This window comes from Formica exsecta, unplaced genomic scaffold (genome assembly GCF_003651465.1).
Source record: "Formica exsecta isolate Colony F162 unplaced genomic scaffold, ASM365146v1 scaffold21, whole genome shotgun sequence".
In the NCBI taxonomy this organism is placed as follows: domain Eukaryota; kingdom Metazoa; phylum Arthropoda; class Insecta; order Hymenoptera; family Formicidae; genus Formica; species Formica exsecta.
Window position 1 is genome coordinate 2,651,522 of NW_021849398.1, and position 16,813 is coordinate 2,668,334.

The 16,813-nt window shown below is 36.9% G+C and overlaps 3 protein-coding genes across 3 annotated transcripts in view; 2 read left to right on the plus strand and 1 right to left on the minus strand.

Annotated features, from left to right (window-relative positions):
* Nucleotides 1-561: 561 nt before the first annotated feature.
* Nucleotides 562-2,171, minus strand: LOC115235011 (proteasome subunit alpha type-5). Its single transcript, XM_029806492.1, has 3 exons — nt 2,020-2,171; nt 993-1,553; nt 562-911 (listed from the first exon to the last, which is right to left on the minus strand). The coding sequence occupies exons 2-3, from the start codon at nt 1,551-1,553 to the stop codon at nt 744-746; spliced, it is 729 nt and encodes a 242-aa protein (XP_029662352.1). The 5' UTR covers nt 2,020-2,171; the 3' UTR covers nt 562-743.
* Nucleotides 2,172-2,265: 94 nt separating this feature from the next.
* LOC115235009 (ataxin-10) lies at nt 2,266-5,798 on the plus strand. The gene is made up of 6 exons (XM_029806490.1): nt 2,266-2,482; nt 2,552-3,013; nt 3,095-3,588; nt 3,652-3,896; nt 4,999-5,062; nt 5,137-5,798. Exons 1-6 carry the CDS (start codon nt 2,376-2,378, stop codon nt 5,322-5,324), a joined length of 1,560 nt encoding a protein of 519 aa, XP_029662350.1. The 5' UTR covers nt 2,266-2,375; the 3' UTR covers nt 5,325-5,798.
* A 4,322-nt stretch (nt 5,799-10,120) lies between these two features.
* The window catches only part of LOC115235012 (protein Wnt-7b), a 55,628-nt gene continuing 48,935 nt past the window's right edge, over nt 10,121-16,813 (plus strand). Inside the window, exon 1 of the mRNA XM_029806493.1 lies at nt 10,121-10,655. Within this exon, the coding sequence (XP_029662353.1) occupies nt 10,627-10,655 (29 nt within the window). The 5' untranslated portion in view covers nt 10,121-10,626. The remainder of the gene's footprint in view (nt 10,656-16,813) is intronic.

A 16,813-nucleotide genomic window follows, 5' to 3' on the forward strand; every position in this document is an offset into this window, starting at 1 on the left:
ACGAATCGATCTGAACATGTCCGACTGCGTTACACCATCTCCATCGCTCGCGGCAAAAAGTATTTAACGTTTCAATATTTTTCAACGTTATTTTTCAAGATACACGATATAACATCAAACAAAAAATTTATCTCTGATCCATTAGCGAATAATACTATAAGAAAAAAGAACGCGCAGCTGCATTATTTCAAATATAATTTTTCAATAAAATTTCATTTAAACTTTATGGAAAAATACCGAGATAATAAATGGAAACAACGTATGAAAATAATACGTACAGGAGTGGAGAAGTATGGAACATAAGAGTATCTGGAGGAGAAATTGAAGCGTCTTCTGGATTATCCGTTGAGGACAGTAGAGGTCTGAGGTATTGGAAAGGAGTTACCATTCGTTGGTTTCGTGATATCTTCCTCCGACGTGACGCCGAGGTCTATCAACTAAATCGAATAATAAATATGTATCGTTACAAAACCGAAAAATAAATATGTATCATTATACATACATACGTTAAATATATATATATATAAATTTTTAAATGGATTATATTTATGAAAAATGTGTGTGTGTATGTTCTCTTTTTAATATTGTCTTTCTAAAGATGATAAATAAGAGTGTTGAATATATAAAAGTAAAGCATTTTCCCTTATAAAGGTATAATTTACAATTATGCTGCTCCATATAAAAAATTCATGCTCTCTGTGATCTGGTATAGTGAAAATCATTTATAATACTTTGTATATACTTTAAGCGATATCTTTGATCACCTCTTGTAATTCTGCTTTAGCAAACATATGAAACAATTGACCAGGCGTCATTGTCATCACTTCGATATTGGTATCATTCAGTTTTTCTTCCATTACTTGCTTTAATATTGTCAGCGCAGCTTTCAATGCTTCTTTAAGTGTCATAGACTGCAAAAATGATATTTGATTACAATGTGAAGAGATAAATATGTATACGATTTAAATTGATTCAATAGTAAGATAGATTACCTTATGATACACTTCTTGAAGGTTTTGTTGAGCTCCTTCACTACCAGATCCTATGGCTTTTGCATCAAACTGAACAAAAGTCCCAGATGGATCCATATGATACAACTGTGGACCTTTCTCGTCAATGCCGGCAAATAACATTGCTACACCAAATGGTCTAGACATGGCGGTACCATCGTCATCGCTGTCTCCAAACTGTATAGCTAAATTAGATACCGCTTGAGCGGTCGATTCTACTGTCATTCTTTCATTGTAGACAAACCAATGATTCTGGCATTCAACTCGAGCTCTATCGATCATTGTTCGCGAATCGGCCATTAGACCAGATGCGGCGCAACCTATATGTTTATCAATTTCTACAATTTTTTCTACAGTTGTTGGCTCCATTAAAGAAGAAGTGATGCGTTTTTCCACTGCTAGAACGACTCCTTCTGTTGTTGCAATTCCAATGGCGGTAGAGCCGAGTTTTATGGCTTCGATGGCATATTCTACTTGAAATAATCTTCCCTCCGGCGAAAAGGTATTCACTCCACGATCGTACTCCGAACGTGTTAGAAACATCTTAAAAGAAACAAAAGAATTACACAAGTTAAATATATAAATAAATCAAATTTCTGTCCTAAATCTATATAAATACTTGAATTTTAACTTGAATTCTATTCAGTTATCTGTTTAATCCTGCAGATTATCAAGATGATAGTGTACATTTAGATAAAACTTAATAACTTTTTGGACAAACGCATAATATAACATAGAATAGATTTGAGGTTAAGCACCATCACAAATGACACAATAAATTCACTAAAGCTACAAGTTATAAAAACATCTGTTAATATAATTATAATATCGGATAAAACGTTCGAGTATCCGTAGAAATGAGTAAAAGTTTAAACTAACAATACAAACTGAAGTAAGTCGATTAACCAAGAATGACATAGCAAAACGAAATCGAGCGTTTTTACGTAACTTAACCAGACAAATACAATACTTAATATTCTACATTTTTAGGGACTGAATTATAGCTTACCTTGCTTTGTTTTTATTACAAATCCCTTTCTAATGAACGTAAATATGTATGTGAAACGCCGACTTGACAAACGCCAGTCACGAAGCCAGTTGCGGAGAGTTAAATGCAATGGCGGCAAATGGCGAGGAGCGCAATGACATTGGCGTAATCGTTGGTGGATCTCAGGGCGTATTTCCAACAAAGTATGTAGCTGGTGACTTATTTCGCATGATGATTGGTTGACACTGCAAGAATGGACCAATCATTGAACACGAACAGAAACAGACAAATGTGCCACTCGTGTACGAAGAGCGTATAACCTTCGTCTAAACAATAAATAAATAAATAGTGGCAATTTTATAAAAAAAATAAGAAAAATGACACATATTAATTCCCCAAAATTAGGCATAATTATAAAAGAGAAAGATTGGGATCAATTATTAGAACATGTCAAACCAAAATATTTTGTCAGGCAGGAGTCAGAGTATGTATGTGATAATGTCAAAAAATTTATAAATAATTATATCAAGTAATTATTATATATATGTTTCAGGATGTTGCCTGATGCAAGTATTTTAGCACAGATATGTCAGATGCTTGTAACCGAAACCACTCCAGATGTGATTAAAATTTTATGCTTGAAATGTCTGGGTAACTCTTGCCTCGACACTTATAAGTACAAACGACACATGTTGGAAAATATAGAATCCGACGAATACAACAAAAATTTGTATAATGAATTAGCTAAAAGTGATTTATGTAAACACACGCACAAGGATTGTGACTATCCACACGATTCTCATTTTCCTTATGATGGAGTTATAAAGTGGACTGTAAATTATATTAAAACTCATAATAAGTCTGTAGATTGCTTGACTGACAGTGAACTAGATATCTTCAGACTCAGCATTCAATTCTTATGTAATTTGTTTACATATGCATATCCAAATATAATGGCTGTAGACAATGATATGCTGAGATATTTAAACTGTGATAATTTAAAGCAAGCTATTCTGTAAGTTTATAAATATAATTATATATAAATATTCAATACTTTTCAAATATATCTGTGATAATTTATTTTTATTATTTTTAGGAATAGCATGCAATCTAATCACAAACCTCTTGTCAATGCGGCATGTATATATGTACACAATGCGTTAAAAGAATTGCATTACAACTATTTTGTAAATAATGAAAAAGATCTATATTCGCATTTATTAAAACCTATTAAAGAAGGTTTTACATCTGCAAAGGATGCATTGTTGCGCTTATTATGTCTATCAAATGCATTTGAGAATATATATAGTAACATGGTCATGAGTGAAAAGTTAGATTTGCTTGAAGTTATTTACAATGAACTCTGGGAGTCTTGGCAATCTGATCACAATGCAGTACTCACAGATGATCAGGCTGAGTTTCTAGCGCTCACATTTTGTAAGAATAGTGATCTCATTTTAAAAACTGTAGACACATATGTGGACAGTATAGATCCTACAGAAGTTATTTTGATCCTTAATATTTTGGGGCTTCTCACTACGCGATACAAGTTTTCAGAAAATGCCAGGCCTTTGCTTATTAATTGCAAATGTAAGTACAACAATTTCCAATACAATCTAATCAGAGATATAAAAATCTATAATATATTTATAGTTCTCTTGATGTCTTTACATATGTTGGGAAAAGAAGGAGATAATTATTTTACTCCAATAACGAATTTAAGTCAAGTGGCACCGAATGCTGAAGAAGGAACAACTGATGTACATTCGGTAATACATGATGTTGAACCAACGATAGCAAAGCTCGATCTGCAAGATCATCCTGCGTATGGCTTTAAAGCAGGACTAATACAAGTTATTGCAAATATGGTACACAAGGATAAAATGTGTCAAGATCTCGTAAGTACAATTGCATAAGATTTGTTTTGTTAATCATTAAATTTTTGCAAGAATTTTTGCAAATGCAAATTTATAAAATGTACCTGACGTCGATAAAGAACATTTCTTATTAATCTTAAGTGCTTGATTCGAGTGTACCGTTAACATAGTTGCGACAATATCACTCGAGAGTCGCATAATGAAAAAACTAAAATATTTTGACTGAAATGTCTAACATATCTTTTTAAATATAAAATTACAACAAATTGAAATAAACTATAAAATATAAACGTTTGGAAGATATATAGTAATTACACAGATATTTAGATATCGTTTCAATGAATCTTTAGCTAAAATTTTAAAATATAGTTCTTGTTTTTTTTTAAATATTATATACACTGTCATCTGATTATTATTATGTGTGTGTATTATTAAAACTAATTAATTTCCTTATAGACTTTCTCTTTTGATTACAATTATTTTCTAAATATATACAATACAGTCGATCAACTGCACTATGCATCGCTTGTATGCATGTGTAATGATAAATGATTTTTAAATGTAAAGCACCTTGATAGCTGCAAAATATAAATTTGGCTTTTGTTATGTGCTACGACGGTACAGGAAATCGATATTTCTCTCCCGCTGATTACAATCTCGCATGTGGATGATACACAATATCGCGAACAAAAGATCCGCAGCCGGTCGCGTCAGACAAAACGAAATTAAGTATCCCGTCCGACTGAGAGATGCGGCAAAATGATCGAAATCTGATATGCCAACGCTGCGAGTTTAGCAAATCTGCGATGACAAAGTCCGTGTCGCACGTATATTGACAGATAAATTAGTTGCGATGAATCAAAGCGCCAACACACGAGAACCTGCAGACGGAATGCTAATCTAGTTTCCCTCAAAGAATGACATATACATTGCCGCAGTCATAAATATATAGATAATTTTTTGCCGACCACCCCAATTATAATATATTCGTCATTGGTCATTCAGAAATATTTATGTTATACATTATTCAATTATATATATGAACAAAAGTAATGTGTCTTGAGATATTTAAAAATGTTTTAAAGAAAAATACGACGATGTAATATATATCTTGTGATTTCAGTTTCGCGAAATAGACGGAATTCCATTACTCTTGGATTGCTGTAACATCGACGCGAGGAATCCGCGTAAGTCTAATTTTTCATTACGTTTTATTAATCGAGTCGCATGTTTGTTTATATCGCCGACAATTTCTACGCAGTTATATTGCAATGGACCATCTTCGCTTTGAGAAATCTGTGTGAAGGAAACCCTGAGAATCAAGATATTATTCGAAATTGTAAAAAGGAGGGAGTATCGGATAACCCTGTGTTACAAACGATGGGCTTGACTTTACATGAGGATACGGATGGGAATTCGATTCGAATCGCTCCTTTACGTCGCGATTAGAAAAATTTGAATTATTTCCCGAGAGATTGCGACTGGTGATCTAGATAACTAGCTCAATTCTTATTAAATTATTATTCGCCACATAATTGTTTGTATCTATAAGATACAATGATCGGTTTAATGATATAAATAATTGTTATTCCAATTAAGTCGATTGGAAATGTATCCTGCTATATCATTCGCTGAATTACAATGTACAATCCGTATAATTAGACGAAATACGATATCGTGTTATATAGAGAAATATTTTATTCATGGTCGAGTGATTTATGGTACAATAAAAACTACTATGAGAGTTCATGGTCTATTAGCAATTGCGAATGTAAGTATACTGTTGCCTATTTAATTGCAACTCGAAGTGAGATTTATTTACTCTAAATAATGAACACTTCATTAATATTTCTTTCAATATGTATAATATGATAATTTAATCACTTTTAAGGAATATTCTTCGACAAATCAATAAATAAATTCGCGATAAGTAAATATCCATCTTTCTCCATGCTCTCTCACGAAATCGCTCAAAATAGAGGATGTCGAAGTTCATTTGCATTTAAGAGTTATAGAACTTTTAATTACTATGTCAAAACATGTATATATTTTAATAATTTTATTAATTAATACACTTGTCTTTAATTCTCTCTCTTTCTCGCCCTCGCAGTTCAAGACAATAATTTCTCACCGTCGTGGCTGTTTCTCACCGCCAACAATTTTACGATGAGGAACGATATGACGTCGTCGTCCCCGTAATAGGTGTTTATTAATGTCATCCGTGCGCGCGCAACGAAGCGAGGAGGAATCGCGGTGGGTGAGAAATCCCGCCTGCGCGTACCGACTTGTGCGTTAATTATACCGGAAGTTTCGAAACACATATACGTACGTACATGACAAGTTACGCGTTTTCCTTTCTAATGGAATTAGAATCCGAACGGCATGATTTCCAGTCGTCGCGCGCGGCGGAACGGGATCGGATATCGGTAAATAAATAATATCGGATAATTATCTTCTCGTATTATGTGCACGTTCTATTTAACGGTAATACGCGGGACACGAAGGATTTACGAAATGTAATAATACGTTTCCGGACGTAATACGCGATCTAATCGAGCATAACCGATCGCTGATTTATGGCGTACTTTCAATGAAGAATAAGATTATTATGGATAGTTGCAACGTGCAAGAGTCTAGTTTTATTCCGTAAATGTACGATCGGGCGTAAACATGCACGACATAACAAAGGATAATAGATTTATAACGCGCGTGAGTTTTATTCGAGTTATTTTCTCGAGAAAAACTGCATATATTCGACAAGATATCTCTCAATCTTGCACGTTTTGCGCATAAAAGTAGACGCATATTATACGCTCCTCGCGTATGAACGTCCGATATAAATTGCTTTTGATTTAAATAACGGCCCATCCCATCGAACGATCAATCTTGGGCCCGCGTAATGAAGAGCAATTAACGCGAAATTTATCAGTTAATTACATATGCGGTTAATTGCCACGAGTAATTATTTCCGCGCAAAAGCGTTCTCGTTACACCTTTCGTACGCGCGTGAGATGGGGATCATGGAAGCAAGATGAGATTCCTAATAAGTACACCACGTTGATCGTGCAGTCGATATATCGATAGAAGCGGCTTCTTGAAGAGAACGCAAGTTCTTTTAGAATCTAGCACACAAGTATTGCCGATCACGAAGATCTGAAGAACTAGAAAATGTTGGTACTCGCGCTATGTCGGAAATTTTCACTTTTTTTGTATGAACCGTATGAAAAATCACAAGACACAGACTTCGCCCATGAGCTAAATGTCTATTTGCGTGATAAGAATCGATCGGCGTAATTAACTGATTCGATATAATACCGCGCGTCTCGTAAGAGAAATGTCCTCCGTCCAACGCGCAGAGGATTTCGTCGATCGCCAGCCTTATTAATATTCATAGACGTTGACGAGGAGGAGCAGGAGAAGCGTAAAAAGCACCCGGCCATGCGTGAGATCGCTCAGGTGCGTAAATTTTGACCGCCTCCTTGATAATCAACTCGTTGACGCAATAAATTCCGGCGAGAGATATCCGAATATGTTAAAAGAAAGAAAGAGAGGGAAGAGTGGTGGTCCAGCTCTATGATGTTTTCCGTTTGTTTCCAATTATTATTGGGCAATTGCGAATAGTTTATCGTAATTTTAGACTTAAAGGAATATTATTTAATAGAGTATACAAGAGTTGAACACAGAAAGAATAAAAGATTTATCTCTCATCATCGAGAATTCAGAGATGCTAGGAAATTTTTGCTTTTAACGCATTTTCTTATTTTATTGCTTTTAGAAAAGCAAGTCTTTTCTTTCTCTTATACTTAGAGATGTAAATAGAAAAAAACAAAATGGTTTTTTTTTCATAAAAAACGGTTTTTTTTATGAAAAATAACAAGCCTCGTTTTTCTCAAAATTTTGTTTCTTTTCAAATATTTAATATTTTTATATTTTAATTACTGCAAATTGACTTTTTATTATTTTTAATTTTTTAGATTTGAATTATTATTTTTAATGTAGCTCACATTCCAATTGGCTATACATATAGTTATGTTTTTGTTTTGCATCTAATTGAAAATTATCCGTATCATGTCGAGTTTAATGTAATTTGCCGCAAAAATCTCATTAATCCATTAAAATTATACTTTCGAAAAAAAATTATAAAATATATAAGAACTTTAATTTTTTTATTATGTTAACAAAAAAAAAAATATAAAGAAAAATAATATTATGTTTAAAAAAATAATGAAGAAAAACAAAATTTGTTTTTTTTTTCTTTTCAATTAGAAAAAAACATTATCTACACGGAGAAAATATTAAAGTAAAAATTACACAATATAGTTTTTGTCATTGTAGAACATTAATAAGAAGGGTTGTATCTTGTTTCGAGATTTTTAGCATTCGCAGCTCTCATGCGCGAAATCTTCATTGAAAGCAAAGATATTTATCGTATCGTGATTGATAGATCGCCAGTAGATAATCGGTGCGACAAACGAACCAGATCCTCGTATTAATAGAGGCTGCGTCGAATCTCGAATCCGCGTCGGCGTCTAATAAATAAGTCGCGGATTCTCCGCGCGAAAAAGATACGAGATCTGAACACATGCGCCTACGCGTGACTTTTCTCTATCAAAGAGCCGATGTGCCGATATATTTCCTGTCTTTCGTATATACTTTATATACGTCGTATGTAATTCGCTGCATAATCATATAAAGGAAAATCGACATTAAGAGTCGTAATCTTTCTTAAAAATTTGGATATCATCATTTTATATACATATATAAGAAACGAAGGAGCTATCATAAATTTTGAGAGAAATAGAATTTTGCATTTAAATGTTTCATATCGAGAAAAAGAGAATTTTAAAAACTCCAACGATACTTTAACGATACGATGACACTGGACACGTCGAGAGGATCGGAGAAGAATCGCGGCGAAACATGTGTATGCCTAATCGTAAACGTAAACAGAGCTCGGAGAGCACCGAGAGCATATGGATCGCGCGATGTCTTTTAATGACTGCCGCACACGGTGCATAAGCCGTAAATGTTACGCCAAGCCGGGGGGATTCGTGTAATAGCCACTAAAAGTGACGTTCGTCCTTTTATGGATCGTAAAGGTAGGGATATTTGGAAACTGCTCGAAACTCTTGGAAACTCGCCGGATTGACCCGACTCGCAATTAACTTAAAGAGAGCGAAGCACAATCGTGCTTTTCATACAGATTAATTCCCAGAAGTAACGAAGGTCAATTCGATAATTTTTCCTCGACATCATATGAAATCATAAATTCCTCGCAGCAAAATCATCCGGCATATACAGGCATATACGGACACATTTTTTTTATAATATCATAATCATTTTTACGGAGAAAAAATTAATAAAGTATATGTAAATTAAATAATGTCTAAAGAAAGGATTTAAAAATTTGTTTCTCGTGACAGTCGCTAATTGTGCATGACTCGTATTCAAACCGGAACGTTTCGGTTTACCCTGGTAAATTAATCCCCTTTGGACACGCGCGTATTGTCAGAGCAATGAAAAGTCTACTCTAATTATCCCTCGTGTAAACGGAGCCTCCCGTCGATTTCTCGAGAGACGGACACAACGACGTTGCTCGTAAACAATGACAATAGGGCCTGCGAGCGAAGCCCAGGCCCTCATGATGGCCGCCGCGATCCGTCGAGTTAATTAATCGCGCCGAACGATCTCCATTGAAATGGAATCTGGATAAATTTTCCGTACTGATGCTGCCGGGCCGCTATAGCATGTGGGCATTATCTTTACGACCTCTCAAAGAAGAGAGGAGACGTGGACGGGGGGGGCGGCGGGCGGGGACGCATGCGCGCGATACGGCGGCTGCACCAAAACCGGAGAACCTGTTATCAGAGAAACAGTGGCTGGGACCTGGGCCAATTATCATGCAGGCGAGATTCGTGCAGGTCTCGTCTGCCCGAGTGTCACCCTCGTTCGTTCTGAATTTCGAGCGTTTTGGATACCGTCACATCCGCGTTCATCAACGTGTTGAATCACGGTTCTCCATAAACGCGCCGGACTTTTAAATCTAACGTTATTCTCAGTACCCGACTAACCGAAAATTACAATTGTGTCGACGCATTGTCCATCTAACTGTCGATGTTGATGTAGGTTGTGTCCTACGTTACACGTGCGGATAGGAATAATAGGCTGACATGACAACGCATTTTGCACGTAACGTGTTTTCGATACGCAGTGTTTTTATCGTCTACTTAGAGTGTCAAGACATGTAAAGACAGCAACCAATTCGATGCGAGATTAAATGCAAACGCAAGTCATCCGAGAGTGACTTTGAAAAAATGCATCTCCTTTCGCCTTTACTCTTTAACAACAACGCGGCTGGAAATTATCATGTGGCGCGATTTATAAAAGATATTGCGCGTTAATCGCGCGATTGCACACGATGCATTCTCCATCTTCGGAAAATTTTCAATTTGCCCGACATCCTTGTGACATATGATCATGGAAGATTGGACGTACAGGGGTGATACTCCTCGAGGAGAAAGCTACCGTTATTATCAGACCACAGAATTTGTATCGAGCCATTAAGAAGCGACAGCGATGATTTATGAAAATCGACGGACACGCTAATTGCCTGTCGATATAATTTATCAGATGGTGTTTTTATATCCGCGCAGGCGCACAGGTTGTTGCTTTGTGCGCGAGGAAGCGGGCTGAAATAATTTCGTCAGTTGTAACGAAACATGCGGCGGCTGTTTAATCACGATACGACATAATGAGGCAGATTCGATGCTTGTTCCTGAGGTAAGTTTCTATTAACTATTTTCATAAAAAGCCTTACAGTCTCATATTATTATTTATAATATAAAAATAAATGATAAAAATCGGCTACTAAGAGCCAAACACGTGATAATAGGTGCAAATAAAAATTATTAGCGCAATTTAAAAAATTTAAATAATATTTATTATACGTTTTAGTCCATTTCATGCCATCTTCAATAAAGTTTTTAATTGGATAAAATACAATAAATACATCCTGCACTTCGACATAACAAAAATCACCAACGACGGAGAGCAAGCACAGAGAGCAAAGAATTTTCCAATCTTTCTGACTCTTTTTTACGACTGTCATTCATAAGAAATTACGACTGTCATTTTATCTATAATTGAAACTTTACTGAAAATGGTTCAAAGTGGACTGAAACGTATAATAATAAACATTATATCTGAATCTTTTTTAACTGATATTTTTATTTGCGACTATTATCACATGTTCAGCTTTTATTAGCCCCTTTTTATTGTTTATTTATATTGTTTATATTATCAAGAGCCGATTTCTATTTATTGTTACTTTATTCATATTTACTATTAAAAAAAAATCGAGCAATATTTCATATATTTATCGTAAATGGAAATAAATAAATAGCAATTATATTATCGCAGGTATGTTGTGACGAAGCGCCCGTATAGCGCACCGTATCTCATACGTTTATTGCACTCGCAGTTATCAGATAATCAAAATAACATTATCGCGCTAGTGCTCGAAATCTCTGCGAAAAGGCATCGAGTCATTCATCTCGAATGTTGAGCTGGCGTTTCGTCCTGGCGCGAGGCCCACGTTTGCTTTCGACGCCGTCATTTTCTCCCGTTCTCACGATCTTCTCGCGTCTCTCCGTACTCGTGTTGCTCCTCTTTCGATTTCACTCACGTCGTTTACCGTCCCTCCATCGCGTGGCGGCTCTTAAAATCATGTATTTCCGTGGCCGAGTAGGCCGGTCCTTTTTTTTTCTCCGTTCTCCGAGTTTCGCCGTCTGCGACCATCTCATTCTCTTCCCCTCAATTCTCTCTCTCTCTCTCTCTCTTTCTTTTTACCTCCGCTCGAGAGTCCCGGTGTAACAATGGCTGCCCTCTAATTATCGGAAGACCGCGGCACTTTAAAGAGATCCCGAGAGCCCATCACGAGACTTCGTTTCGTTCGCTCCTTAAAATTTCTTTTTCCCCTTCCTTATATTCTCTTTCTCTCCCTCTCTCCTTCTCACGTCTGAGACGTCAGTAAAACAATCAACATAGCCAACTTGTTCGTGGAAAATTAGTTTTGTCTTGCGAGAGCATCTACCGCGAGTTCTGCAGCAGCTGTTGGTTCCTCGTCAGATCCTTCGCTCTATAAGGCGCGAGAAATGAAGGAAATGATCGAAATCATTTGCACCCTAAAGTAATCCTATAATTTAGGGGGAGACGCTCGACTTTCATCTTTTATCGTAAAGATATATTACACAAAAATTAGGGTCTCCTTCGTTATTTAAAATATAACCGTGAATGTAAATAGCTTCGATTTTCTAGCGTTTGGTCTCATCATGTGATAAATGAACGAGAGATTATGACGACGAACCCGAGATTATAACGAGATCGTCGTCGGTGGTTTCCGGTCGGCGAGAAAGATCGCGAAAGAAGGGAGGAAAGCCACGCCGATAAAGAGAAAATATCGGCTCCGTCGTACAACGAGAAGCGCGAGCTGGAATGGGCGTAACCCAAACGGGCTCTTGCACTTGTACCTGTTGCTCGTTGTTTCCTATTAAAATACTCTCAGCCGACCCACGCGGGAAAGGAGTCGCTCTTGCCTGCGCGTTAGTAACCAATGACTAAGAACGCGACGGAGAGCAGTCTTTTCCACCCTTTCCACGCGGTTCTTTCTCTTCCTCGTTCGAGGGGGCTCCCTCTCCTCAGCATCGCTCCAAAGAGAGGCCGCCTCTTCCAAAAGAGACGCCTAGAATCGGATGCAGCGTTTCCGGGTAAGAAACTCGTAAAGTCCACACTTTCTCGTTGATACTTGCTTGATTTATGAGAATGTAATTTCCGGCAGGAGATAGAAAATCATAAACTTTCACGCGATTTTTTAGATTTATTGAGAGGTAATTCGTGTAACGTTTTTTTTAAATATAATGTGAGATTTTATTTTTTTTTACCGAAATGTGTCACTATTAGTCGCATACGCTCTTTTTTTAAGATAAACTTCTCAATTAGCTCTTTTATTCCACGTTTTTCTCTTTTTTTGTTACATCCTAGACAGGATTTATTGTCTGAATTTCACTGCTTCCCCCATGCTTTTTGTCGTCCTTTCTTCTTTCATGTCATCTTTTTGTGAGTTTCTATTAGCGGTTTGTATTTCGGGCAGATGTTTGTAGGGTACAACGTCTTCTACACGCTAGCCAGTTTTGGCCTCTCGGCGGCATTGTATCCGCCGAGATATAAAAGATTGGGGTAGAGATTCTTTCGAGCTCTTAGAGCAACGACACTGCGACTGGAAAGGTGTTTACTCTATTTGGGACAAGCCGCTATCTTAAGAGGATAGAAGGGAGTCGAAATTTTCTGAAAAAAAAGAAAGAAAGTTTCCCCGAAAAAAAGTTTCAACGAGACTGTTAATTGCTTTTCTTAATAGATCTGTAAACAAAATATAAAATTGCTATTCCGTCTTTACCTAGACCTGACACTGCATACAAGTGAATTCAAGGTTTTTCCGTGACTCTTCTTTTTTTAAGGTTATTGGGAAAACCTTACAGGTTAAAAGGAACCGGTGAAGCTATCCGTCTTAACTTCATACTTTATTTCGATCGTGCGTCCGACGAATAATGGAGTCATAAAGCCTAATACGAGCGTAGGGTTTTTAGGCCTGTACGGCTCGATTTGGAGAATCTCAGGTAATTTATCTAAGGGCGGCGCATTCAAGAAAATTCCCTTGAACTTTGCCGCAGGTATATAACGTATACAGATTGAATTTTCGGAGTGATAATGAGAATAGAGGACGTCGGTTAAAAAAAAAAAAAAAAAAAAAAACCGGAACTTTATAAAAGACTGATTTGACAAAAGGACAGTTATATAACTAAAATATTTGCATAAATGTAAAACGCCATTCCTCACTATTAACGGCTCTCGAAAATCTCATCTTCAAATAGAAGAACTCCTCTCGTAAGCAAATAACTATTATACTCACGTAACAGACCAAATTAATCGAATGTTGCCGCGCTGCAGTGTCATAATTCACACGTTCATAATTCAAGCTTACGCTAAAGTTGTAATGTAATTCCTATTACATTGCACCATTGCATAATTCCGCGTTACTTAGCGTAATAATATCGCTAACATCGTCGCGCGGATGGTATGTTAAAACGCGTATATACAACAGGCGTCGCACGTCATGATGCAACGGAAGAATATTGTTTCCCTGTAATTTGAGTACACGGGCATATAAGAAGTGAAATATGACCAGTGACCTGGATTTAATCCGCGTGCGAGAAGAAAAATGTAAGACGCGGCCTTCTCTCCTTCGCGGCACAATAAGTTCCGCGAAAGAAATAAGGACAAATCTTAGCCGGACATTTCAATTATAAAAGCGCGAAGGACGCTGACCTGTCAGACGTCGTATTTTCATTCTATTCGTATACACGTAGATACGTGAATCTTTAAGCGTCCTCTCCATTAACGGCCTCCGATAATGAAACGAGACATTTTCGTCGAGCAAAAATTTCGATGATGTTTTCGCTCCAGAACACAAAAAAGAGAATTTCAGTTTTGAACGGAATATTCCCCGAAATAGCCGAAATATATTCCAGGAAAAGTCAATATAATTTTATGGAAAAAAAGGAAAAATTTTACTCGAATGTTACAAAATTAAATGCTTCGAAAAATCGACGCAAGTTCCATGATGAACGAAATATTGTATTTTTTAGAGATATACTCGGAATACCGCGACATACCGTGGAGTGAAAAAATGATGCTCATTATTAAGAATTAAAAATGATTAAAAAGAAATTTCTTTTTTTTTTTTGTTATTTTCTACCGATTTATCGATTTAATAAAAATTGCGTACGTGCAATATATTTCGCGCATCTGTGGAATCCGACGCGAGAGACAGCGTCATAAGGTCTCGTGTGACAGCATTATTGTTGTGACACCGGTGTGACGGCATTATTACTGTCGCATTATTGTTCTTAAAACGTCGTTAATTAAATCGTCGTTATAAATTACCCGTTGAATCGTGAAGCTAATGATGTTTTATTAAAAGTGCTACAGCGTGAAAACTGCGCGCTCAGAATTCACGGTGGGCTATAAACATTTTTACGGTATCCGCATCTGTCGTCCGCGATGAAGGAAAGAAACGCGAGAAAGGGACGGCCCGCGAGTAAGGCGAGCATAAAACGGGAATTCACAATGAATCCGCATCGGTTTTGTCTCCGCGTCGTTCTCTGCTCGTGTTTTATGTACATCCTGTAAGCACATTCCCCCGTGCAATCGTGACGCAACGCAGTTTCCGGCATGGCGCTATTGTTGGCGATCATTAAATTGTATACAGTTACACATAAAATTATAATTATCTCAAATCGTAGGCAATTCTACGGAACGATTTATATAGATTTATAGAGGTCATAGAAAAAATTCAATCCTCGCACAAATAAATGTTTTTTTAGCTGGTCGACTGTATTGCTTTGCTCAGCCAGACGTGATTCCTGTCGTTTGTCCGACTCACATAAATAAAATGATAGAGCAGTATTGTCATACATCGTTCGCTAACATCGGCATCGCATTATCGCGCGCAACAATTTTTACTATACATTTGTCCTATAATTCAAAAATTATAGAAATAGAGGAAGTGAAATAAAGCAAGAGAAGATTTGCGTGTGATTGATAATGCGAGAGAAAGACACATACCTGAATTCACAGTTGGTGATCGAAGACGATTTCGCACCAGATATCTTCGTTAGATTTGCGTCTTTTTTTTTCGAAACTCGCGTATTTTCCGTAGCGTTGCCGGGGGTCGGTGGTGATCACCTTGCTTCTTTTTTTCTCCCCGTCTTGACAGCGCCGAATCGTGCGAGGCATACACGGGGGACGACGACCCGACACGGCGAGACCCCCTTAAAACCGAAAACATACGGCATACAATTACGACGTAATGATATATAATTAATGGAATTCGCTCGAAGGCCCCCCATGGTTGTTATATGGCATGCTTGTTTCCTCGAAAAGCACAGGGAACTGCGAGTCCATATAAACGGAGGGAGAGGGAACTCGGCGCGAGATCCTCTGAATAAAATTCTCATCGCTCGCATATATATACTTTACTCATCGTGTGTATATATGTATTTATCGATCGTGATATTCGCATGCCACGAGACTATAAAAGAGCAGAAAATTACCAAGATTGCAACATACTAATTTCCGATGTCACGAACAGCGCCTAGGCGGCACCGGAAACTTTCCTGATTGTCGAAACGTGAAAGAAAAAAAAAAAACTCGCCCGAATGTGTATGTGCGTGTATGAGCCGTGTTTGTTTATTACTTGTTTATTACAAACTGTTGTTATATCTCCGACACTCTATTTATCAAACACCAATCATATATTCAATGCAAATCCTCGATCGCGGTTAATGATCGATTCGTGCAGTAAAACGAGATGACTCAAATGCTATTCTTAAGATTCCCTTCTTCGATAGAGGCAACAAGATCATTAGATCTAAGAGATATCTCTCTATCTCTCTTTCTCTTTCTCTCTTTCTCTTTCTCTCTTTCTCTTTCTCTCTTTCTCATTCAGGTAGTATCTCGAACATTTTCTCTTAAGCACGTCAATGTATACTCGCGAGCAGCATCCACACCAGACACACCCCTCGTACATCAAGTTCATCTCAAATCGACCGGTTCGATCGGCCGATTCGTCCATGAAATGAAATATATGCCTGTGATGGAATTCAACTTTCGCACGCGCATGTATATCGCTTATCACTGTTTCTCGGTGATATTACATCATGTTATAGAAACAGCATGCTTTGTCTCGTTTCCATCTTTAAACAGCAATATGTTATCTCAGAGAACAGAAATAACATAAAATATTTAGATAATTAGCGAATGATTAACGATTTGAAATGTATCACTTGAATATGTGTGAATAATAAATCCCGCATTACAACTCT

Coding starts and splice junctions, on each gene's coding strand:
- LOC115235011 (XM_029806492.1), bottom strand. CDS start 1,553: ATGTTTCTAACACGTTCGGAGTACGATCGTGGAGTGAATACCTTTTCG. Junction 912..992: donor TTCAAGAAGTGTATCATAAG/GTAATCTATCTT, acceptor TCATTTTTGCAG/TCTATGACACTTAAAGAAGC.
- LOC115235009 (XM_029806490.1), top strand. CDS start 2,376: ATGACACATATTAATTCCCCAAAATTAGGCATAATTATAAAAGAGAAA. Junction 3,014..3,094: donor AATTTAAAGCAAGCTATTCT/GTAAGTTTATAA, acceptor TATTATTTTTAG/GAATAGCATGCAATCTAATC. Junction 5,063..5,136: donor CATCGACGCGAGGAATCCGC/GTAAGTCTAATT, acceptor ATTTCTACGCAG/TTATATTGCAATGGACCATC.